Source organism: Medicago sativa, chromosome 6 (assembly GCF_051527215.1).
Source record: "Medicago sativa cultivar Bolivia chromosome 6, Bolivia_mono, whole genome shotgun sequence".
NCBI lineage: Eukaryota > Viridiplantae > Streptophyta > Magnoliopsida > Fabales > Fabaceae > Medicago > Medicago sativa.
In genome coordinates, this window is record NC_140754.1 from 6781021 (window position 1) to 6806885 (window position 25865).

General features: G+C 34.6%; 1 protein-coding gene and 1 pseudogene across 2 annotated transcripts; both read left to right on the forward strand.

Moving 5' to 3' along the window:
* Positions 1-13297: 13297 nt before the first annotated feature.
* Positions 13298-21977, forward strand: LOC146912417 (thyroid adenoma-associated-like protein). Its single transcript, XM_085720504.1, has 4 exons — positions 13298-16963; positions 17262-17518; positions 18061-18651; positions 19471-21977. The coding sequence occupies exons 1-4, from the start codon at positions 13613-13615 to the stop codon at positions 21866-21868; spliced, it is 6597 nt and encodes a 2198-aa protein (XP_085576630.1). The 5' UTR covers positions 13298-13612; the 3' UTR covers positions 21869-21977.
* Positions 21978-22808: 831 nt separating this feature from the next.
* Positions 22809-24958, forward strand: LOC146912418 (cullin-3A pseudogene; annotated as a pseudogene). Its single transcript, XR_015016535.1, has 3 exons — positions 22809-23037; positions 23460-24011; positions 24053-24958. The product of XR_015016535.1 is annotated as a cullin-3A pseudogene (transcript).
* Positions 24959-25865: the final 907 nt, after the last annotated feature.

Here is a 25865-nt window from a genome sequence, read left to right on the forward strand (position 1 = left end):
TGTTTAGGATCCATATAAAGGCTTGAATATAAAAAACCATGTCTTTGAATCCAATATATTGAGTAGGGTTCATGTTCATGCCTTAATGTATGAATATTTGCGTTCAAATTTATTTAGTATATTGAAACATATATCTTGTAAGTAGTAGCATAATTTTCATTTCTTCTGGACACGTTTTTCATATAATAGATTCATTTCATTGAAAAACCATTTCTAGATTATGTTTTCGGTAGGACTATGTCTTTTCAAAATTGAAAGCCACCCATATATTTTGAACTTGACAGAACCATAAACCATGTGAATTCTTTAGGAATTAATGAGGAGCCATGGTTAATAATTTGACATATTTGAATGTAGAACCGTAAATATAGACTTTTTTGAATGTGTAGGTTTTCTTATACCAAAATCATACACTGTTCCCATTCCAAATCCTTTTCTAAATAATTCCAATTCATAAGAATATGAGAAGCAATTCTCTTTATGGAAAATTGAATTGAAATTTGGTGAAAAGTCGTGACTGTTCGCGAAAGGTCGTGACTGTTCGCGAAGGGTTGCAGTGAACCCGTTTCTGAAACAATTTTGGTTTCATGAGATTGAATCCATTGTTCTCCTTCCTGTTTGTTTTAGGGTCTAAATATCATACATATTTAATCCTTAAATTATATACTATAAGATTGGTTCAATCTAAGAATGCTTCCTGTTATGAACTTATTCGATAGTCACTGTCCATACATACTACAATAGCATAAGTCACTCTCCATGTGTAGTGCTTGAAATAAAAATGGTTAATATAAGTGATTAATTTTTGAGCAACTGTTATTCAATTTGGAATTCTATTAGTTGAAATGAGTGTATACCGCCACAGCGGCTCACTCATGAATATTGATAAAATTTCATGTGATTTTTGGATTGTTTGTTTCTTGAATGATTTACAATTTAATTTACCCACAGGAAATTAAATTGGATTTAATTCTTAAAACATGATTTATTGGGAATGTGTAACGGTTAAAAATTCTTTCTGCCCACAGATGTCTGAATTTTTGTCACCGTTGTTTGTATAATATATGCTCCACCCACAGGGGGGTTTATATTGTATGTGCTTAGATTCCCTGTTATTGATTATTTGCTCATGATATTGATCATTTTTATTTTTACTTTTCAGCCCCCATTTCCTTTTCCTTAAATAGTTCTGCAAACCAAATAGAGATTCTAACGGGGAATAACTATAAGAAATGGAAGGCTGATATTGAGTTAGCATTGAATTTATTGGACATTGACATTGCAATTCGAGAGGATAAACCTTCTGCCTTGACTGCAACTAGCAGACCTGAACAAAAGACATATCATAAGGAATGGACAAGGGCTAATAACAAGGCCTTGATGCTTATTAAGAGATCCATTGATGATACATTGGTTAAAGCCATTCCAAATTCTGATGATGCTAAAACCTTTCTTGCTTCTGTTGGTGAAAGATATGCCATTTTCGGAAAGGCTGAGGCATGACAATTGATGGATTCCTTTATTAACATGAGGTATGATGGTAGTAGTGGTGTTAGGCAGCACATCATGCAAATGATGACCATAGCCAACAAGCTTAGTGACCTTAAATGTCCATTAGCCGATAAGTTTATCATACACCATGCTATAAGTTCTCTACCTAGCAAATTTGATGTTTTGAAAACCTCATATAATATTCAAAGTGAAGAGTGGGATATCAATACCCTCATATCTGTTTGTGTGCAAGAGGAAGAAAGAATGAATCATTTGAGTAGTGGAAGTGTGAATTTTCTTTCGCAACCTAACCATAAGAGTGGAAAGAATGGTTATTTTAAGAATAAGGGAAAGAAACCATTTTTTAAACAATGAAACAATAAGAAGGGTGGACCATCCAACATGGCATCTAGTTCAAAACCCAACTTTAAGAAAAAGGGGCTGAAATGTTGGTTTTGCAACGATATAGGACACAAGAAGTCAAACTGTCATGCCTTTAAGAATTCAATCCAAAGTGAAACCCAAGGTAAGCCTTATGCTTTAGTTTGTTTTGAGTCTAACATGGTAGATATTCCTTTAAACTCTTGGTGGTTAGATTCAGGGGCATCAATTCATGTTTCTAATTCTTTACAGGGGTTCAAGACAAAGAGAAAACCAAGTGAAGTTGAAGTGAACCTATTTGTAGGAAATGGAAATAGAGTTAATGTGCAATTTATAGGATTAGTAGAATTAAGATTAGAATCTGGTTTCATTTTGCAATTAAGAGATACTTTGTATGTTCCCTCTATGAGGCGTAATTTAATTTCTGTGTCAAAACTTGATGATTGTGGATTTTCTTTTAGTTTTAATAAAGGATTATGTTTGTTATCTTATAATTCCAAATCTGTCGAAAAAGCTCATAAACATGATGGTTTATATAATTTGGAATTGGATTCTAATATTTATAATAGCCTAGATGTTCAAAATATTGGATATAAGAGACCTTTATTAAAGGACACTTCACTCTCTTTGTGGCATGGGCGCCTAGGGCATATCCCTAAGGATAGGATTAATAGATTGATTAAAGATGAACTCTTACCACCCCTTGATATTAGTAACTTTGATGAATGTGTGGATTGCATAAGAGGGAAATTTACAAGAAAAAATAGGAAGGGTTCTAATAGAAGTAGAGAGCTTTTAGAGATAATTCACACTGATATATGTGGTCCTTTAAGAACAACCTTGTGTGGAAATAAGTACTTTATAACATTCATAGATGATTATTCTCGTTTTGGTTATGTCTACTTGATGAATGAGAAGTCTTTGTCCCTTGAAAAGTTTAAGATTTTTAAGACTGAGGTCAAAAATCAATGTGGCACAAAGATTAAGATAGTTAGATCGGATAGAGGTGGTGAATATTATGGTAGACATGGTGAGACTGGACAATATATGGGACCTTTTGCCAAATACCTTGAGGAATGTGGAATCATATCTCAATATACTATGCCCGGTACTCCTGAACAAAATGGTGTGGCTGAGAGGCGTAACCGTACATTGATGGATATGGTAAGATCCATGATAAGTCATTCTAAATTACCAGATTTCCTTTGGGGAGAAGCCCTTAAGGCAGCTATATATATATTAAATAGGGTACCATCTAAGGCTGTACCTAAGACACCTTTTGAGTTGTTTAAAGGATGGAAACCTAGTCTAAATCATCTTCGTACATGGGGGTGTGCAGCTGAAGTTAAAATTTATGATCCTACTGCATCAAAGTTAAGCCCTAAGACCACTAGGTGTTATTTTATTGGTTATCCTAATAATGCTAAGGGGTATAGATTTTATTGTCCTACTCGGGGAACAAAAATAATAGAAGCCATTAATGCAAAATTTCTTGAGAATGATGTTGGTGATTCAATTGGTCATGAAACTGGAGAATCAAGTTCTAAAGGAGAAAAGGTTCTAATACCTATACATATTATACAAGAAAGAGTTGAGATGCCTTTAGTTGAGCAAACAACCGAGGAACCACAACCAACCATCATAGATAATCCACCCGCTCCTGCACCCGCTCCTGAGCATCATGTTGAAGCTTTACCCATTAGACGTTCTCAAAGAGAACGAAGGCCTGTCAATCGTGATGATTACTACACTTTTCTGGGGGAGAAGGATTCAAACATAGGATGTTTTCCAGATCCAGAAAATTATAGTGAGGCAATTTGTAGTGATTTGTCCGATAAATGGATCGAGGCTATGAATGATGAAATAATTTCGATGAATCACAATAATGTGTGGGAGCTTGTGGAACTTCCCAATGGTTATAAACCTATAGGATGCAAGTGGGTGTTTAAAACTAAGAAAGATGCTAAGGGAAATGTAGAACGCTTTAAGGCAAGATTAGTGGCTAAAGAGTTCACACAAAAGGAAGGCATTGATTACAAAGAAACATTTTCCCCTGTATCATCAAAGGATTCTTTTAGAATTATAATGGCTCTTGTGGCTCATTATGATTTGGAACTTCATCAAATGGATGTAAAGACGACTTTCTTGAATGGTGATCTCTATGAGGATGTGTACATGCTGCAACCTGAGGGTTTCATAGAGAATAATAAAGAACACTTGGTGTGTAAATTGAAGAAGTCTATATATGGTTTGAAACAAGCATCAAGACAGTGGTATATTAAGTTTGATGAAGTTGTTGCTTCCATGGGTTTTGAGGAGAATAAGGTGGATCAATGTATATATCTCAAGGTCCGTGGGAGTAAATTTATCTTTCTTGTTCTCTACGTAGATGACATTCTACTTGCCAGTAATTACCTGGATTTACTTTTAGAAACCAAGAAAACCTTGTCCACTTCTTTAGATATGAAGGATCTAGGTGAAGCCTCTTTTGTCTTGGGTATCGAGATTCATAGAGACAGAAACCAAAAATTATTGGGTTTATCTCAAAAGGCATATATTGATAGAGTTCTGAAAAGATTTAATATGGAGACTTGCAAGCCTGGAGATGCTCCAATAGTTAAAGGAGATAAACTTAGTAAGGATCAATGTCCCAAGAACAACATTGAAATGAATGCAATGTCAAATGTTCCATATGCTAGCGCAATAGGCAACCTGATGTATGCTCAAGTATGTACAAGACCCGATTTATCTTTTGTTGTGAGCGTATTAGGTAGATATTTGTCTAATCCTGGATATGCTCATTGGGTTGCTGCTAAGAAGGTAATGCGATACCTCAAGAAGACAAAGAACTATATGCTTGTTTATAGGGAAGTTGATGATTTAAATGTCGTTGGATATTCCGATGCTGATTTCGCTGGATGCCCTGATGATGAGAAGTCAACTTCTGGATATATCTTCAAGATGGCTGGTGGTGCTATATCCTGGAAGAGCGTTAAGCAAACTCTAATTGCCTCATCCACAATGCAAGCAGAGTTTGTTGCATTGTATGGTGCTGCAACCCATTCAATGTGGTTAAAGAATTTTATCTCAGCTCTTGGTATAGTTGATTCCATTTCTCGGCCATTGAAGATATTTTGTGATAATAGCTCGGCTGTCTTCTTTACCAAAAATAATAAAACGACTTCTGCTTCTAAACACATAAAGATTAAATTCTTAGTTGTTAGAGAAATGGTGGAGGATAATGAAATTGAGGTTGAGCACATATCCACCGAAGAAATGACTGCAGATCCATTAACTAAAGGGTTTAGGCCGGTTATATTTACGAAACATGTTGAAAATATGGGAATTGTAAAGTCCTTTGATATTTTTAATTAGTGGGAGCAGACATTAATTGTATGTGTTCATTTTTTAAATTAATGAATTTATTCTCATTTTCTTTTATTATTACTATCATGCTTAACATGCATATTTTTTTAATGGAAATTTTATTTGAGATTTGTCTCTGATTTCTCTTGTGGAAATGATGTTTCATATGAAATGCGATTTTAATCTCTTTGGGGAGATTGTCATTTCTTTCATGAGAAAGAAATTGTGTTCCGTAATGGAATGTTTCATTTGAAACATGAATCTCTTTTAAGGGATTGATTGTACTTTCTTTGAAAGGTACAATGAGGACTTGTACACAATAGTATACAATGATCACAATATATATACTATGATGTGTATTGCTTTAGTACGCTTATTTGGTGATCATGACAACAAGAAATGTTAGTTATGTGGTTGTGGGTGACATAAACTCTTAATAGTTTAATTTTCACCTATAGCTCTAGCTGATAGGTTTTTTTGCTTGTCGGCATTGATCATGGTTATTTGTGATTTTAGTCAAGATACAAAAGTGGCCACTATTATTCAACCAATGTGTTTTTTAAAGTTTTATTTTATTTTATTTTGGTTTTTTTGTTTTGTTTTGTTTTATTTATCAAATCAATGTTGCCCAAGTGGGAGAATGTTAGAAATTTTTTGGTCTTCCATTGATTTATAAAATTAAACATTGGTTGAATAGTATCTTGATGGGTCTTGAAATATCTATATTGTGATCAATAAATATTAGACATCACATGGTAGGTGTACTTGAATAATGTAGCCTATAGTTGAATGAATCCATGATGGGTGGAACCATTCAACTCTTTATGAAAGGGTATGGTTTGATACCTAGTGACTATTCATGAAAGAATTGGTAGAACCATTGTAACCCTACATGAAAGGGTCCCCTCTCCACTTTCTCTATAAATATGTCTTGGGACATATGCAAAAGATCATCCATGTTATTACATACTTACCCATCAAAGTTTGAGAAAGAAGGAGAGGAAGATCCTATCCAACATAATTGGAATTCAAGATCATCAAAGAGCATACATACGCGTTGACAATCAATGGCTTCAAGAGGTAAGTCCTAAACCCTCTTATTTAATTTTAATGGTGTCCTAATTCATGCAACTATGACTGAAGTTTATTGTTCATGATATGTAAATTATATTTCATGATCTGTGATAAATTATTAACAACAAAACGATACAATATTAGTCATATAAATAGCAAAAATAAAAAATACTTTCTCTATGGTTTTTTATTTTACCACATTTATTATTTATACAAACAATGCAACTAACCCCTTATAGGTACAATACAAAAGAGTGAGAAACACTCAAGTTGTTTTTACATTTGGAACATCCTCCAAATTTTTCTTTCTCATTTGATTATTTTCTTTTTCTATTTCCATACAACCAACCACTACCTTGCATTCTTTTAACTGCTTCTCATTGTATTTTTTGGCATCTTTCTCATACTTAACCTAATTTGTGAGTATAAATAGACATCAACATTACACTTCTATGTTCATCATTCATTCACCATCTTCCTTGAATAAAATCACAACCCCATATCATTTCTATAACTCATATTTTTATAATTATTAAGTTTTGTTAATTTTGGGCTTCTTTCGTTTTCACTTACGTTAACTTATGCTTAGGCAATTTGTTTTTGCTCTTCTAAGATTAAATTTTGTGCATATATAAGCTTGAAATAACACAATAGTACATTGTGTAAATTTCATTTTTATATCAAAATATATCTCAAGAGTTAATTGGATTGGATGTGTCATTTTCTTAATTCTTGAGTTTTTAAGACACGAGTTGTAATAGATCGTTTTTAAGAAGCAATGTTTGTCCTCCCAAATAAACAAACAAAGCACCCACCTACATTAAAAGGACCAAATCAATCTATTTTTATCTCCCGGTCTCATTACTACACAGGTTCCATACTTTTTTTTTCTTCATTTATTTATAGTTACATACATTTTTTTTTCTTCATTTTTTTTTTCATTTATTTATACTTTGAATTTTTCAGTTGCAAAAATAAGAAAAATAAATAAATAAGTAAATACTAAATAGTTGTTGAAGTACATCCAATTTAGTCGATCATTTCTTTTATTCCTTTTGATCGATCTGATATACATGAACCAAATGTAGATATATAAAACAAATGTGCAAATGGTGGTAGTTGGAAGGCAAAAATATTAATACATTAGTTAAAAGGATTTTCTACCTTCGATATTTCCACTTCAACAAGCTAAGAGACTAGTGCTAGTGTTATTTATTTATTTCTTTGACAACATTGTTTTTAAATTGCATATTTTGTTTGTCATTTTATATGTATGTTTGGTTCCATTCATAGAGACATAATTGATTCTAACATATTTAATTGTTATCGAGTACAATTGATTCTGTCTCCTAAAATCTGTCCAAAAAACAGAGCCTCGTGCCGCCAAAATTGAGAAAAAAAACCCAACAAATTGGATAACATGTCATAGCTCATAAGGAAGAAAAAAAAACCTCACTACTACCATACATGGAGCCGAAACAATAGCTCATGCAAAACTTTCCCCACAACCAGGGACGAACCCACTCTCACTGGAGTGTGGGTCCTAGCCCTCACTTTGACTTTGATTTTCTAGAGACCCTATATATTTTTTCACTATCATTATATTTAATGTATTAGTGCATTTGATGTAATATTTTTTGGGGCATACTAATTAGTGTAGGTAAGTAAAGACATTCTTTCAAAAAATTATTTGATGCAATATTTTATGGGTAATACTGACAAGTGTCTTTAAGGCACTTGTTACTAGTGTTTTTGGGAAGAAAAAAATGATAAGTTTTATGTAAAAAAAGTTAATATTTTAGGTTTCAAAGTGTTGAAACCATACATAAAAATAAAGTGGTTTTTACTTCTTTTTTGTTTTGACCCAAAAGTGTTTTTTACTTAACAAATACTTTTAGGGCATTTGTTAGTATTTCTTTATTTGGTTATAACGTTAAAAATTTAAGTGTCAATATTGTCCTCGCTATTCAAAAATTTTGTGTCCGAACATGTTACAACCAACCAAATCTTCACTATCAATTCATGAAATACCTAACAAATGGCATCACTCTCACTTAAGTTTATGTACCATGATGAAAACTGTAAACCAATTTGTTATAATGTGTCATTCATGTGTTGAGAAACATAATGATAATCGTAAAATCATACATCGAAGTCACAACGAATCAATTAGAACGGTTCTTAGAGATCTAGGTGAATAGACAATAGGTGAATAGGCTATTGAGTTTAATGAAGACATTGGAGCTACTCTTTATCTACTATTACATGGTAGAAAAATGTTTGTCTATGAGATCAAAATAGTGAAGGACATTCCAATCCAACCAAGGAACTTTATATGCGAATAAAGAAATTTGGTTTGTGTGGGTACATTTAAACTTCCACCTAGCTGCATTATGAAGGTCTGAACACAACATTCTAATGGAAAGATCCTAAACTTTTTATACAGTCTCTCGTTGGCGGCGTCGAGAACTTTAGTATCGAAAATATTTTGTAACCTCCTTGACATAATTCATGTGTTTTTTGAAGGTTTCCTATTATATAATATTTTTCGATACAAAAATTCTCCACTTCCCATGAGAGGTCGTAGAGCTAGTTCCCGATCTTAATCTCCACTAAAATGCTGTTTCATGAACTTTATAATGTATCTAGATGGAGAGAAATGTTAGGGTCACACTTCCTAACATACTTTGCCCATATTCAGTCATGTCATTAATTTTTTCAATGCCTTTGCTTGCTAACCGACGCTGTAAGTGGAAATATAATAACATTTTTTAATTATTTTAATCTTTTTCTTATTTTGAATTGAATTTAATTGCTGGTTGTCTTTTCCAATGCTCCCAACTCGCCCATCAGGCATGGGCTACAGTCTCAACATGCATCTTTGCCGCGAGCTTGTCTCTCAACAGGAGAGTTGAAACCCAATAATTAAAAAAAGGCTTAATTACTCTTTTGGTCCCTTAACTTATTTTTTGGTTTCGTTTTGGTCCCTTAACTATTAAAAGTTTTGTTTCGGTCCCTTAACTTACTTTTTGGTTTCATTTTGGTCCCTTAACTATTAAAAGTTTCATTTTGGTCCCTTAACTTATTTTTTGGTTTCGTTTTGGTCCCTTAACTCTTCCTTCGTCAACCACTTTGGTCCTGTATGTTAGGATGAATGTATTAGAGTTAAGGGACCAAACCGAAACCAAAAAATAAGTTAAGGGACCAAACCGAAACCAAAAAATAAGTTAAGGAACCAAAACTAAACCAAAAAATAAGTTAAGGGACCAAAACAAAACTTTTAATAGTTAAAGGACCAAAAGAAAACCCAAAAATAAGTTAAGGGACCGAAACGAAACTTTTAATAGTTAAGAGACCAAAACGAAACCAAAAAATAAATTAAGGGACCAAAAGAGTAATTAAGCCTTAAAGAAAAATGTTACTCCCTCTCCATTTCAAAATGAGTGTCGTTTTAGATGTTTACACACATATTAAGAAATGCAATGATTAAGAGAAAGAGAATGGTTATTTTACCAAATTATCCTTATTAACTATTGGTTAATTTTAAAAGTAATACTTTGGAAGTAGTGTGCAGAGTATTAATTGGAGGGTACAATTGAAAAGAAAAAGTTATTATTGCATTGGAAACTTAAAGCGACACTCATTTTGAAACAATTTTTTTTGGCTAAAGCGACACTCATTTTGAAACGAAGGGAGTAAAAGGTAAATAAAAGGTAACCGATCAAGATATTAGAATATAGTGAGAAGATAACTTGGAGAGCAAGTTATCTAGATAGCTTGGAGAGCAAGCAAGTTAGTTAGGAGTTAGTTACACTAACTCACCCCTATAAATAAGTCTCAACTATTGTACTCTTATCATCTTTTGATCAAATAATTCTCTGTAATCTTTTTCAATTCATAATGAAATTCAGTTACAACTTTTCTTTTTTGTGAAACTTTTCTTCTCTTAACCATGGCGTTTTCTACTTCTATGACAAGATAATTGAAAAAGTAGGTGACGTGGTTGAATACGAGTGGAGGTGTGTTTAGCCCCACAAAATATTTTTTTCTTCAAATAGAAGAATCATTAATTGAACTGGAATGTCGTCTACTATACGAATCTCGTACACTAAACAAGGAATAGATGCGACATCTTTTTTTAACTCATTTTAAAAAAAAATCCAACCATTATTTGCTTCATCAAATCTGATCTCTACGAGCTCTTTCGGTCCGTAATGACTTTTCTGTCTATCGTTACGATTTTGATAGATAGGTAATTCGTAAATCAATAGTGAATATCTAGTTAGTTATTTATTTTTTGTTTTGAATAAACCAAACTAACTCATCAAAATTGACACGAGAATCGAACATAAGACTTTGAGAGAAACACATCAGTCCAACACACTTTAAGATTATCAACCAAATCAGTCCAACACAAGTGGGTTTTTTTTTCTTTTTTTGAGGGACCAACACAAGTGGGTTAAAATTTAGATAGTCATAATTTTTATAATTCCATGAGGTATATCACGTTTGATAGATATTATTTTTATTTTAGAGGTTCTTTTAATTAAAGGTAAAATTAAGTTTGGTAGGTATTGTTATTTTTTATTTTTTTTATCAAGTAGTCTAGTGGCGAGAGTTCACACATTTTAAATGTGAACAAGTAGGGTGTTCAGAGTTTGAATCTCGACCTCTGCATATAATATGCAATACCCTTACATATTGTTATTATACACCGACTCCTGTATATAATATTTATATACTCTACTATTGATTAACGGTTTTTAACATATTTATACGATTGATTCATTAACGGTTTTTAACATATTTATACGATTGTTATTGAAAGATAGATTTACGAGAGACATGTCTTTTAAACAACTAACAAAATGTCAAAGTTTTTGATATTGTTCAAAATTTTCTAGTTGTCACTCTTTTACTCTAACAAGAGTTTACTTCCACATAGATTTTTAGGAGTAAACTCTCGTTTGGGTCACTGAGAGTGTACCTCGCTATCAGACATGTCCTTGGATCAAGAAAACGAACCAAAAACTTTCTCAATGTTTGTTTTGTTAGTCATACACATCCAAAACGTTATACTTCTGTTAACTCTGATGATGTGTCATTTAGTTTTGCCATGTCAGATGCTTACATGGGATGTCCATGTTGGTGAGGGACGAAACTGATAACAAAACCCCTTTCAACTTCTGGAAAAAGAAAAGAAACTCAAATCCTCATCTTCTTCCTCCATTCCAAGATTATAATCACCAGGGTTTTGCACACATAAAAGTAGAGAGAATAACATCTTAAAATTTAACATCACCCACCTGGAAAAACACCTTAAATCTCAACATCAACTGCCTGAACAAATTTTAATTTTTCTCAAATCTCACATCTCAAAACCAATATTTTCATTTTTCTTAGATTTCAGCCAACAAACTAAAGATTGGTGTAGAAATCTTCGAAAAGGTTTTCTTTCTCTGGAATTTACAACAGAAAAGGAAATCAATAAACACCAACAACACAAACACCACAATCTTATACACAACGATGAAAATGAAGAACCCTAAGTATGAGAGAGTTGACGTTGTTGGTTTTCATAAAGAAGATGATGATGTTGTTGTTGATGCTATTGATGTTTGGTTTTGAGAAAGAAGATGATGGTTTGATTTCTTGATCCAGGGACGTGTGTGATAGCGAGGTAAACTTTCAAGGACCCAAACGAGGGCCTCATTTGGTATTCTTTTTAATTCAATTCTTCTTCTTCTTTTGATCTAATTTTGTTACGCTTTTGTTGTGATATCTGTCATTTGTATTTAGATTATTGGGTATACATGTGTTTGTTTAATTGAAGGTAGATCTCGATTTGAATATTGGATCAAAAGCTCTTGAAATCCATGGAGAGAGAGTGGAGGAAGAAGATGAAAATTTGATTGTGTTTCTTTTTTGTTGTTGTTGCAGAAGATGAAATGAATTCTCTTCATTTTGGACCTGATATCACACACAAGCATGTGACATGGCTAAAATAAATGACACCTCATCACCGTCAATGCCACATCATCATTTTTAATAGAAGTTTAACGATTTTTACTAATTTGACTATCATAATTAACAATGAAGGAGTTTTTAATAACTTTTCTTGATCTAGAGATGTGTCTGATAGCGAGGTAGACTTTTAGGGATCCAAATGAGGGTTTACTCGATTTTTAGGAGTTAAGATCATCTCCATTGTTAAAAGTAAATGGATAATGTCATTTGGTGAGGGATAAATATAAAAATTATATAGTGGGTTCTACCACTAAAAGTGTGTCCCACTACTATTAATTATTTTTGAATTTCTTTTTACTTTATCTCTTCAAATGAAAGAAATTGAGAGACTAATAAATAGAGATGTTCTTGACTCGATTTTTAGTTTCTTTTGAGCCTTTGACCTGTTTTGTTCAACAAATATAATTAGGGAAATGCTAACTTTCTTGCCCTTGAAGCACAAGTTTAGAAACTAAACATATAAACTTTTTCTTGTAAATTGTGCATTAAATGTATTAAAATATTATCTTTTTAATATAAAAGTTATATTATAATTCTTTTTTTTACCTTATTAACTTGTGTCCTTAGACCATCTTCAATGAGAGAGTCTTAATCTTTTAAGACTTGATACCAATTAGGTACCCTCAGAGAAAATTTGCCCGGGTCTTATAAAACCCAATGTCTCACTTAAGACCCCAATCTTGAGTGGGACCCACACTTTTATAATATTAAAAAATTAAAATGTAATGACATAAAGTTATTGATAGTTGACTAATATATTTCAGTTAAGAAATTTGTGTAAGATGCTAAGGAGAAGAGATTAAGAGCTTATTAAGTACTACTATTAAAAAAAATTATAAATGAATAAAGTGTACACGTGAGATCCGATACATTTAAGTGTAAAAAATAGGGTCTTCATTTTAAATGAATGCTTTTAGCAAGACCCATATAATTATACTATGAGTTTATGTTTTCTATCCCATATAATTATTCTATGAGTTTATATTTTCTATTTATTTGAAATGAAATAAAATAAGAATTAAACCCAAATTCTTATAGGGTTGCATATTTTTGAAAGTTTGAAAAAAAAACAACCACCTCTCTCTCTCTCTCTAACTGAGACCTAGAGAGAGATAGCAACACACTTCATACTTCACTACCTTCTTCCAAACAACACTTCATTTTTCTCATTCTCTCTTCAACCCTAAAACCCTAAATCAAAACGCCGTCGTTTCCCTCTCCAAAACCCTAAAAATCAAATCTTCATTTTCACTGAGACATTTCATCAAACACCATGTCTGCAAAATGGCGAGCACTACAACACCGTCACAAATACACCTACAACGCCGTCGTTTTCCCATCTTCATTCCTCAATTCCCTTTCCCAAAACCCTAACCCTAATTCCCCTTTTCATCTCAACCTTCTTCATTTCACTACCCTCACTTCAACTTACTCTCAACTTCCCCAATCCAAAAACCTTGCTTCATCATTCGTCAATCTCATCAATGACTCCAAAATTGAAAAACCCGAAATTGTTTTCGCGTCGAAAGTTTACTTTGAGATTCTGTTTTTGGAAAATTCTTCACCTTTGCATAGAACCCTTTTGGGGATTTTGCCAAAGGTTAAATTTTTTCATGATTTGTTATCTGGGTGTTTTAGGGAGGTTTTGGAGGAGTATAGTAATGGGAAAGGGAAACGATTTTCAGTGTCGCGTGTTGCGCTTTCGGTTATGGGGCTGGCGAAATTGGGTTTTTTGAATGATGTCGTTGAGATTTGTGCTGTTTTGGTTGCTGGTGATGTTGTTAGGAGTTTGAATGGTGTTGTTTCAGAGTCGAATGTTGATTCGGCTCGTCCTTCGCCGATTGTAATGGAACAATGTCAAGAGGGTATGTCTTGTTTGTATTACTTGCTTCAGAAGTTTCCTTTGAAATTTAGTTCTGGTGGCGAAAATGGTGATGGAATTGATGGTTTTTCGAGTGTGATGGAGGGGATTGTGAGTATTGTTTTGAATTTGATGGGTTCTGATGCTTTTTCTAGGGATTGTTTTGTTGCTGCCGGTGTTGCTCTTTGTGCTGCTCTTCAAGTTTGTATTAATTCAGAAGAGCTTGGTTTGGTTTTGATTCAAGGTGTTTTTAACTTGAACATTTCAGATTCCAGTAGTGATAGTGAATTTATGAATGCCGTTAGAAAGATTCCTTGTAAGGGTGATGATATTTATTGCAGGATATGTAAGCTTTCTGTTCTTAGCAGGATTTGTTTGATTAGAGGAATTCTTACTGCGGTTTCTAGAAACTTGCTTAATACTCAATTTGATGTTCTGAATGGTTGTGAGGCTCGAGATAATGGTGTAGGGAGTAACAAGAAGACTATATTGTATGATGGAATTTTGCCTGAGCTGTGTAGACATTGTGAGAGTCCTGTTGATAGTCATTTCAATTTTCATGCATTGACTGTGATGCAGATTTGTTTGCAGCAGATTAAAACGTCGATGTTGTCGAATCTTACTGATATGTCGGGAGACTATGATCCTATTCCCGAGGAAATGGGGATGCGGATACTTAGGATTATTTGGAATAACTTAGAGGATTCTTTGAGTCAGACTGTGAAACAGGTTCATCTCATTTTTGATCTTTTTATGGATATTCAATCATCCTTGCGTTGGTCGGTGGGTGGGGAACATATTAAAGTGTTTTTGGGGAAGATTGCAGCGGATCTTCTTTCGCTGGGGTCGCGGTGTAAGGGTAGATACATTCCTTTAGCATTGCTAACAAAGAGGTTGGGAGCGAAGAAAATGTTGGACATGTGTCCAGATCTTTTGTTCGAGGCAATACATGCTTATGTCGATGATGACGTGTGCTGTGCCGCAACGTCGTTTCTGAAGTGCTTTCTTGAATATTTGCGTGACGAGTGCTGGGAGACGGATGGTATTGAAGGTGGGTATGCTCTCTATAGAGGGTTTTGTCTTCCCCCAGTTCTGTATGGGTTGGCCTCTGGATTCTCAAAACATCGTACCAATATAAACACTTATGCTCTGCCAATTTTACTGGAAATTGATGTGGATAGTATATTTCCTATGCTTGCTTTTGTCTCAGTTGGGCCAGACGGGGATGAAAAGGGACTGCAATATCCAGGAATTGTTTGTTCAAGCTTGGAATTGAATCTTGAACAGAAAATTGCAATTCTAGTTTCCTTGCTTAAGGTATCTCGATCTCTAGCTTTGGTTGAAGGGGACATTGATTGGTGTGAAAGTCCTTCAACAAATGAAGAAGAGCGCGAGATTGGAACACAAAGCCATGCTCTTGTATGCATTAAGGGAATAGATTTTAAGATTCGTGTTCTGTGGCTAGTAAATGCATTGACTCATGTGGATGAGTCACTACGTGTAGATGCTGCCGAGTCTCTTTTCTTGAACCCGAAAACGTCCAGTCTTCCTTCTCATTTAGAGCTCACTTTATTGAAGGAAGCTGTTCCTTTGAATATGAGGTGTTGTTCCACATCTTTTCAGATGAAGTGGGGCAGCTTGTTCCGTAAGTTCTTCTCTAGGGTTCGAACAGCCTTAGAGAGACAATTCAAGCAAGGAAGTTGGAACCCTCTCGAGCGTATTAAATGTAGTGAAGAAGCACGTCCTTTGGATGGGAACAAGGAGTTGACAATGAAAAGAGCAGACGATCTTTTCCACTTCATGAGGTGGTTGAGTGGCTTCTTGTTTTTCTCATGCTATCCTTCTGCTCCTTACAAGAGAAAAATAATGGCAACTGATCTCATCTTGATTATGATAAACACTTGGTCGATTAAGTCATCGATAGTTGAGGAGTTTGATAATTCTGTGTCGGAAAATCATCTATATCCTTACAGCAAGGGAATGGCATCTTCTGATTCAACCCTATTGTTGGTTGCTTCCATTGTTGATAGTTGGGACAGGTTGAGAGAGAGCGCATTTCAGATATTACTTCATTATCCGAACCCACTACCTGGAATTTCAACCGAAGAGATGCTGAAGAAGGTAATTGCTTGGGCTATGAAATTAGTTTGCAGTCCACGTGTAAGGGAAAGTGATGCCGGTGCTCTAACCTTGCGGCTTATATTTAGAAAGTATGCGATAGATCTAGGTTGGTTGATTGAAGATCCATTCAATATTTCCCATTTAAGCTCAAAATCTGAATTGGTAAACGGGGTTAATCAGTCTAGTAAATCAAAGAATCCTGTGATACTATATTTGAAATCCATGATTGACTGGCTGGATGTTGTTGTAAGAGGTGGAGAGCAAGATCTTACTAAAGCATGCAAGAACAGTTTTGTCCATGGTGTATTACTTGCTCTACGTTATGCTTTCGAGGAGCTGAACTGGAATTCTGATGTGACATCATCGAGTATATCAGAGATGAGATATTTGCTCGAAAGACTTTTAGACCTTGTGGTGCGGATAACTTCGTTGGCACTATGGGTGGTTTCTGCAGATGCCTGGCATCTTCCCGAAGATATGGATGAGATGGTTGACGACGATAATCTTTTGTTGGAGGTACCAGATCATGAGAATGAGCACACACCTTCATCTGAATCTGAGAACAATAATTCAAAGCGTTCCCACGATAACAGAGCATCAGAACAGATTGTCATGGTTGGTTGTTGGCTGGCTATGAAAGAGGTACTTAACTATGAAAGAGGTTACATATACTTCTAAAATTTGTGGTATGATTGTATTTGATGAATGTTTAATTTCAAAATTATGGAGTTTCTATCTCCTCCACTGGTAGTTGTCAATAGTGTCATATAAGAGCAGTGTTAGCTGTTAGTCAGCCTTTATTTATCAAACTTAAAATTATGCATATAATCTTCAGTGACATTGAAAAGTTTGGATTTTATAAAGGCCGTGTCAATTTTTTTTCTTCCAAAATTTATATTTTTATTATTAATATTTATAATTTCACTATTTTCTTGTTCAGGTGAGCCTTCTTTTGGGGACTATTGTGAGAAAGGTACCATTGCCAAATGCATGTTCGGATTCGTCTGAGCTAGAGGGGGCTTCTATTGACACTGCGGACTTTTCATCTGATTCTGTGCTTGATTTGGAACAACTAGAAACAATTGGAAATCATTTTTTAGAAGTTCTCTTGAAGATGAAGCATAATGGTGCTATTGATAAGACACGTGCTGGGTTCACAGCTCTTTGCAACCGGTTACTTTGCTCAAATGACCCAAGGTATGAATTTTGTAACTTGTTTATTTTTTTATATGAAATGCTTTGTAACTTTGCTTATTAAGGAAGTTTTTTATTGTCGAAATCATAAAGTTTACTTTACATAGAGTAGGATGAAGATAGAGGAAAGGAATACTCAATATAAGCTTCTATAATCTATATTTAATGTGTAATAAAATGATTAATTACTAAACACAAAGCTTAAGTTTAACATTCATTGATGGTTTTCAATCCCTGATAGGGCGTGAAACGGTTAATCCCCAAAATGCTATAGAAGAATAGAAATAGCAGGACGATTTCAATAGGATAGATTATAGATACATGCAAGATAAATTATTTATGTTTATACTACACATATATAGAAATTTAAGAATAAGAAATAACCACAATTAAAGGCATTTGTAATTATGATTTTGTCACAGCGAATGCCCTTGTTCATGTTTTGAAGATTATTGTATACCTAGATGAATGTTATATTAGTATGACTAAATTGTCATATCAGAAATCATTTTTCTGCCACCTAAGTTGTGTATCTTCTTCTTCAGGCTACATAGATTGACAGAGTCATGGATGGAACAGCTTATGCAAAGAACTGTGGCCAAAGGACAAGTAGTAGATGACTTACTGAGAAGAAGTGCTGGAATACCTGCTGCATTTACTGCTCTGTTCCTATCAGAGCCAGAAGGCACACCAAAGAAGCTCCTCCCAAGGGCATTAAGGTGGCTTATTGATGTGGGAAATGGGTCTATGTTGAATCAGATCGAAAGTGATAGCTCGAAAGACAACCTATGCAAGTCAAATGGTTCGATGAAAGAAAATAATTCAACGCAGGAAGCTGAGAGAAATGTGAGAGAGATGTCATCAAAGATCAGAGATGAAGGTGTCATTCCTACAGTGCATGCATTTAATGTTCTAAAAGCTGCATTCAATGATTCTAACTTGTCTACTGATACATCTGGTTTTTCTGCTGAGGCTATGATTCTGTCTATTCGCTCTTTCTCGTCTCCATACTGGGAAATCAGAAATAGTGCTTGTCTGGCTTACACTGCTTTGGTTCGTCGCATGATTGGATTTCTTAATGTTCACAAGCGAGAATCAGCACGACGAGCAATATCTGGGCTTGAGTTTTTTCATAGGTATGGTTTTGACTATTGGATTTGATCACTCTAGATCTTGTGGTTTTGATGCATTTGACGTGAGAACATGTTCATATTCTTATTCCATGAAATTATCTGGTAAAAATGTCGGTGTATTGCTTGCATCACATAAGTTTTCCTCAAGCTTTTGGGGCCTTATACTGTTTTAATGAAAGGTTTAATTACTCTGTAGGTGCCTGACCTATTTGGAGATTTTTAACTAGGTCCCTGAACTATTCTTTTTTGTAATTGAGTCTCTGAATTTATCTTAAATATGTAATTAGATCCCTGAATGTCGGGAGGTAGATGCCTTGTGATTATCCACCTATTTGTCCATTAAGCATGAATGTTGAAAGCATAAGTGGTATTAAACTATTATTTTCTAAAGAGGCCTCATTATGCCATCAATTGTTATGGTCAACTAGGCAGTGTTAATATGTGAATGGAGACTTTGTTATTAGTTAATTAGGCACTCTTATCAGTTATCAGATATGCTTTGAGGAACTTTCCAATTAAAGTTGCTGAACATACAACTAAATGAGTAAACTCTGTCTGTAGACTTTTTAATACATATAGTGATAATAACCGAGTTATTTCATTTTCTGTTCTTATTGTATGTTACAATTACAATGATAAATAATGCTAGTAATACACTCTTAGTATTATTTTTATAAAATCGCAAGTTATATGCAGCCTATGGACTATGTCTCAACTTTATATGTACATCCGATAACACTGTCTGTTTATAGTGTGTATCTTCTAGTTAGTGTGATTAGCTTATGTAAACTTAACACTTGATAATTTTTTTGTTGTTCCAAGGTATCCATCACTGCATTCATTTCTTTTCAATGAACTGGAAGTTGCAACCGAGTTTCTGGGTCCTACATCCTCAGGAGATTTAGAATCTATTAGGGGAAATAATCTCCATCCGAGTTTATACCCGATTCTGATTCTTTTATCAAGGCTGAAGCCTTCATCAATTGCTGGGGAAAGAGGAGATGAACTAGACCCTTTTCTCTTAATGCCATGGATTAGGAGGTGCTCAACCCAAAGTAATTTACGAGTTCGTGTTCTTGCATCTAGAGCTATAACAAGTCTTGTATCAAACGAGAAGTTGTCATCAGTTCTTCTTAGTATTGCCTCCGAGCTTCCCTGTGTTGAAAACTCTGACAAATCAGGTTCCCATGGGATTTCCTACAACCTAATTCATGGAATTCTCTTGCAGTTGAGTTCTCTGCTGGAGGTAAATTGTAGTAATCTTGCTGATAACTCGAAGAAAGATCTCATTGGTGAGTTGATCCAAATTCTTACACAGCGGTCATGGATTGGAAGACCTACTCAATGCCGGTGCCCTATCCTCAATGAAACATTCATAAAAGTTCTTGATCAAATGCTCAATATTGCAAGGACATGCCAGGTAACCCAACAATTTTTCACCATTCGCAACCTGCTTTTGGAGTTGTCCACAGAATGCTTAGATTTGGAATCTTACGGACAGCCTTATTACGATGCAACCATTGCTGAACTCCGTGAACAAGCAGCCATTTCCTATTTCGGTTGTCTGTTTCAAGCATCTAAAAACGAGGAAGAATCGACCCATTCACTACTGAGACATTATCTTCCAAGTACAAAATCTTTGCCTAAACATGAAATGGAGGATGCATCCTCTGGTATTTTGCATAGGTTGATTCGCTGCTTGTCAGACTCGTTGTATGAAGTTCGCCTTGCAACACTGAAGTGGCTTCTGAAGTTCCTGAAAGCGGCAGAATCTGATGGTAAACTCTGTGATCTTTCCATTGATCACATTAGTGTTATTCACCTCTGGGCCAAAACTAATCTTCATGAAACATTGGTGAAGATTTTGGCTTCAGAGAAGAACCACAAATGTAAGTATTACATTCTGAGGATCCTTGTAGCTTGGAATTTGCTGCAATTTGAAAAAGCTAGCAATGAGAAGTGCACCGGCACAAGTTATGTTGGTGAAATGGACTTTGATTCCGTGTCACAATTCTGGAACAACTTAGTTTCCTTGTACAATCAAACAAGACATGCAAAGACCCGAGAAACCCTTGTTTACTGTCTCGGAGTATGTACTAAGAGAATTACAATGTTATTTGCAAGTTCTTTTCCATCCAATAAAGGAATGGAGTTTGTGGTTTGTCGAGAAATGAATCAGGATATGTTAAGTTGGTTGTTTGATTGCATTGTTTATTTCTGTGACATGATTAAACAATGCAGTTCACCGTCTGAACAGACAAGTATGCGCCATGCAGCAGCTGGATCCTTGATAGCGTCTGGTATACTCGGACAGGCCACACTCCTTGGCTCGATTGTTTACAATGATCATATTCCCTCTGCCACATCATCACCTTCTTGTTTTGTGAAAAATGGAAGTGTGAATTCGTATGCTCATCATGTGCTTAATGCATGGTTCACATGCATTAAGCTTTTGGAAGACGAAGATGACTCAGTTAGATTGAGCCTTTCCTCAGATGTTCAAAAGTATTTTACTTCAGAAAGAACTGGGAGCAACGTTCCTCATGAATTGGTTCCGATACAAGTAGATAGAGTGATAAGATTCTGTTTTGATCATCTCTCTTCTATTTTTGGTCACTGGATTGATTACTTCAACTACCTTTGTCAATGGGTATTACAAGCTGAAACCAATGTATCGTTCGAAGGAGATCTTGTGAGGAGAGTTTTTGACAAGGAAATCGACAACCATTATGAAGAGAAGCTGTTGATCAGCCAAATTTGTTGCTCAAATATGGAAAAGCTACCTATTTTGAAGTCATGGGCTGACAAAGACGAACTAATGAGCTATTTACACGGATGGAGAAGTAGATTTTCCTGTCAATTGGTGTCATATGCCGAAAACATTACCGAGAAACAGGAAAAGATTGATTGGATAGGAGGCGTAGGTAACCACAAAGATACATTTTTACCCGTATACGCAAATTTACTTGGTTTCTATGCTCTTTCAAACTGCATTTTCATTGTCTCTGACAATAACGATGCTGAACTTCTATCTGATTTAGTTATGCTTGGAAGAGCTATTAATCCATTTCTTAGAAACCCCTTGGTTTCTAATCTATATAAGCTAGTCCTAAAGTCACATGAGAAAATAATGACAGATGATATTGCTAACAACTTGTTCCTTGAAATGGGAAATCACTCTGTTTGGGATAGTTACAATCCTTATTTTCTTCTTGGCTAGGATTTGTACACTACATGTAATTTTACATGAGAAGAAATTTTGTACACCCTCCGGTCACTATTATAAGCAAAAATCTACTTTTTAGGTTCATTCAATAAATGATGTATGTGGTCCATTAAATAGACCACATACATCATTTATTGAATGAACCTAAAAAATGAAATTTTGCTTATAATAGTGACCGGAGGGTGTATACTCTAGTGACTAGTGGTATCTAAGAAGAAATTTTGTATTAGATTATTATAATCTAATTTTTTCAGGCCATTGATTATGTTTTGTAGATTATTGTATTGTTACATGGTATTGATCAAAAGTTGTGATTCATGGATTCATTGATTGAAAGATTTTACCTTCAATGAAACTATGGTTGAAAACCTTTTTGAAGAATTGTTACATTTGTATCCCCATGTCGGTTTGCATGGAGTTTTTTAGTTTCATTGTCGATTATATCGGCATTAATGTATATTAGTATTAGTATAGTTTACACATGCAACTAGTCAAGATAAAGATATCTGAGTGCGTAAAGTTAAGGAACATCGCAACAAACAACAAAAGATAATATCGTCAGCTATTTTTCTCAATATTTACAAAGTCTCAATCTCCAAACAAAAAACTAAATTTATTCTTCTAGTTGATATAGATTGAGGTAAAAAGTAAACATAGTGTCTTTTAAAGTGTTCAATTCACTTTAGAGGGCGTCTATTATCAATATATACTAAGGTCTAATTAGAAATCACTTTTTGGTCAACATAAACAGTTTGTCTAGATAAACAATTTATATTGCTGATCATTATAATACTATATAAAACTGACCTTAAAAAATCTTAAAGTCTTCATGTTAATATAGCACTCACTTTGAAACTGACTAAGAAGTGAGTTACTTGCCCACCAAGTTTGCTAAGACATTTAGTATTTCTTTAATGGTAGCACATTTTCTCTCATTCACACACCTTTCCTCTCCTCTCCTCAATTCTTATTCCTTTGAACCAACTCACCTTCACCGATTCCTTCAATTTGCCAGTTTCTTTAACGATGAAGAAGGGATGGTTTGTGAACCGTGAAGTGGTGGATTCTAACTATGCTGAAAAAACGTGGAAGATTCTTGAATATGCTATTCACGATATATACAATCATAATGCTAGTGGCCCTAACTTTGAAGAGCTTTACAGGTTTGTTTGTTCATCATACTCACAAACAGCACCTTCAATTTTATTCTCAAGATGATATGGATGACGATAATTTAGTTTTTGATTTTTTTTTATTCAAGAATTGTTAAATTTTAAACAAATCATTCGGGAGTACCCAAGTTTGATCCATGGCTGGAGTAGTTTTTAGTCAGACTTTACTTACCTTCATGCCGAACTTCAGATTATCAGAGCCCATTTCCCCTGGGACTCGGATGGTTACTTATAAACTTTGAATATTGACATATGCCAGTTAAATTGGACTCCTTGTGGTTGTTAAGTTGTTTTAGATTATTATAGTTAGTTTGATTTGGGAAAATGTGTTCTGATTTTGTGAAAAGAAAGCTGTTTTTAGTGTCTATATTACTTGCTCTTATCTTGTTTATGATCATCATTTGTCCGTTCAGGAATGCATATAATATGGTGCTGCGTAAATTTGGAGCGAAACTTTACACTGGACTTGAGAAGACCATGACTTCTCATCTGAAACAAATCTCACAATCAATTGAATCTGCTCAAGGAGAAAGTTTCTCGGAGGAGCTTAACAGGAAGTGGGTAGACCATAACAAAGCATTGGAAATAATCCGAGACATACTAATGTACATGGATCGAACATTCATACCAAGCAACCACAAAACCCCCGTTCATGAACTTGGTATGAATCTATGGAGAGATGCTGTGATCCATTCCAAAAAAACTAAGATTATGCTTCTAGATACACTTCTTGACCTCGTACTTAGAGAAAGGAATGGTGAAGTAATTAACAGAGGCCTAATGAGGAACTTATTAAAGATGCTAATGGATTTGGGTTCGTCTGTTTACCAGAAGGACTTTGAGGATCATTTTCTTGAGGTTTCTGAATTTTTTTTATAGTTGTGAGTCTGAGAAATTCAATGAAACTTGTGATTGTGCGGATTATTTGAAAAAAGTTGAGTTTTTTAAATGAAGAAAGGGAGAGAGTAACGAAAAAAATACTGAAATTACATAGATAACGATAAGAATCGCAGTGCGCTCTAATCTTGACTGTTTCCATTTTCGATTGAGATCTCACTACTTGGATTCTAGCAGTGGGTCAAAGATAACTAGTCTGGTGGAGAAAAAGATGATTGAAAATCATAGGCACACTCTTATTCGTAGTTATTATCTCAGCGCGCACAGTGGTAGGAGATTGTCCTGGCAAGCTAATATGGGGAATGCTGATTCAAAGGCTACATTTGGTAAGGGCCAGAAGCATGAGCTGAATGTTTCGACATACCAGATGTGTGTACTAATGCTTTTCAACAATGCTGATCGGATGACTTGTAAGGAGATAGAGCAGGCTACAGCAATACCCATGTCAGACTTGAAGAGGTGCCTTCAGTCGTTGGCCTTAGTCAAAGGGAAAAATGTTCTTCGGAAAGAGCCAATGAGTAAGGACGTAGTTGAGGATGATGCATTTGTTTTCAACGGCAAATTCACTAGCAAGCTCTTCAAGTTAAGGATCGGGACTGTTGTTGCACAAAGGGAGACTGAACCAGAAAATATAGAAACTCGGCAGAGAGTGGAGGAAGATAGGAAGCCACAAATTGAGGCAGCAATTGTGAGGGTAATGAAATCCAGGCGGGTTTTAGAACATAATAATGTCATCGCCGAGGTCACAAAGCAGCTGCAGGCGCGATTTTTGCCTAATCCAGTTGTTATTAAAAAACGAATTGAATCCCTCATTGAGCGCGAGTTTTTAGAGAGGGATGAAGTGGACAGAAAAATGTACCGCTATCTTGCTTGAAACAGTATGTGTTTTTATCTCTCTCTGTTGAAACAATTTTATTATGGAACCCTTTATGGTATCCGATGTTTGTTAATTTATTTTCTCCATGGAGTTTTCTCAAACTTCAAAGGAGTATTATCAATTTATGTAGTTTTATCATATAATTTTTACAATGATTTTCAAGTGCTACAAATTTCCTAGAGGCTAAGGAACTAGTCTATGAAATTAAATGCTTAGAAACCCTTTGGTTTCCAATCTATATAAGCTAGACCTAAAGTCACTTGAGAAAATAATGGCAGATCATGTTGCCAACAACTTATTCCCTGAAATGGGAAATCATTATGTTTGGGATAGTTTCAACAATTTTTGTTTGTTTGAACTGAATATCATCTGCACGTATTTGCAGAGATTAATCTATCCAATTGAATAGGACCGTAATGGATGACAAAACTCTCATTCAAAGAGATTTAAAAGTAACAGTATTTTAATTATGCACAACTTGTTATATATCGATGACAAAAAGTTTGAACGATCTTCCATTATACACCGCAAATACAATAATGTATAAGTATTATTGTAAAATTAACATACAAGCAACTAAAGCATATTATACACGACCGGAGGAAGGATCTAAATTTTTTATGAATCACATTAATTTTTTTTAAAGAGCTATGGAGAACATGATTAAAGCACCTAAGGACGGGTGCGGTTATCATGCATAAGACTTCCTTATATATGTTCACAGGACGGGTGCGGTTACTATGATTAAAGCACCTTTAATATTGGATTCAAAAATATGTTCACAGAAATTGATAAGCAACATAATAGAATGAGAAAGTAGCCTCTTAGATGTGCCACATCAAAATATTTACGATGTGGCGATAATTACATTAGATGATGCATGGTAAGATGATGTGTCGTCAATATAATTTGAGGGGCTGAATTAATAAATAATATTAGTATAGCTATACATCAAAAGGGGTTGTGGTGGTGGGTTTCCACTTTGGGGGTCTATACTATATAAAAAGGGCTCGTTTATCCTTTAGACTTAGTGTTGTAAGACCCT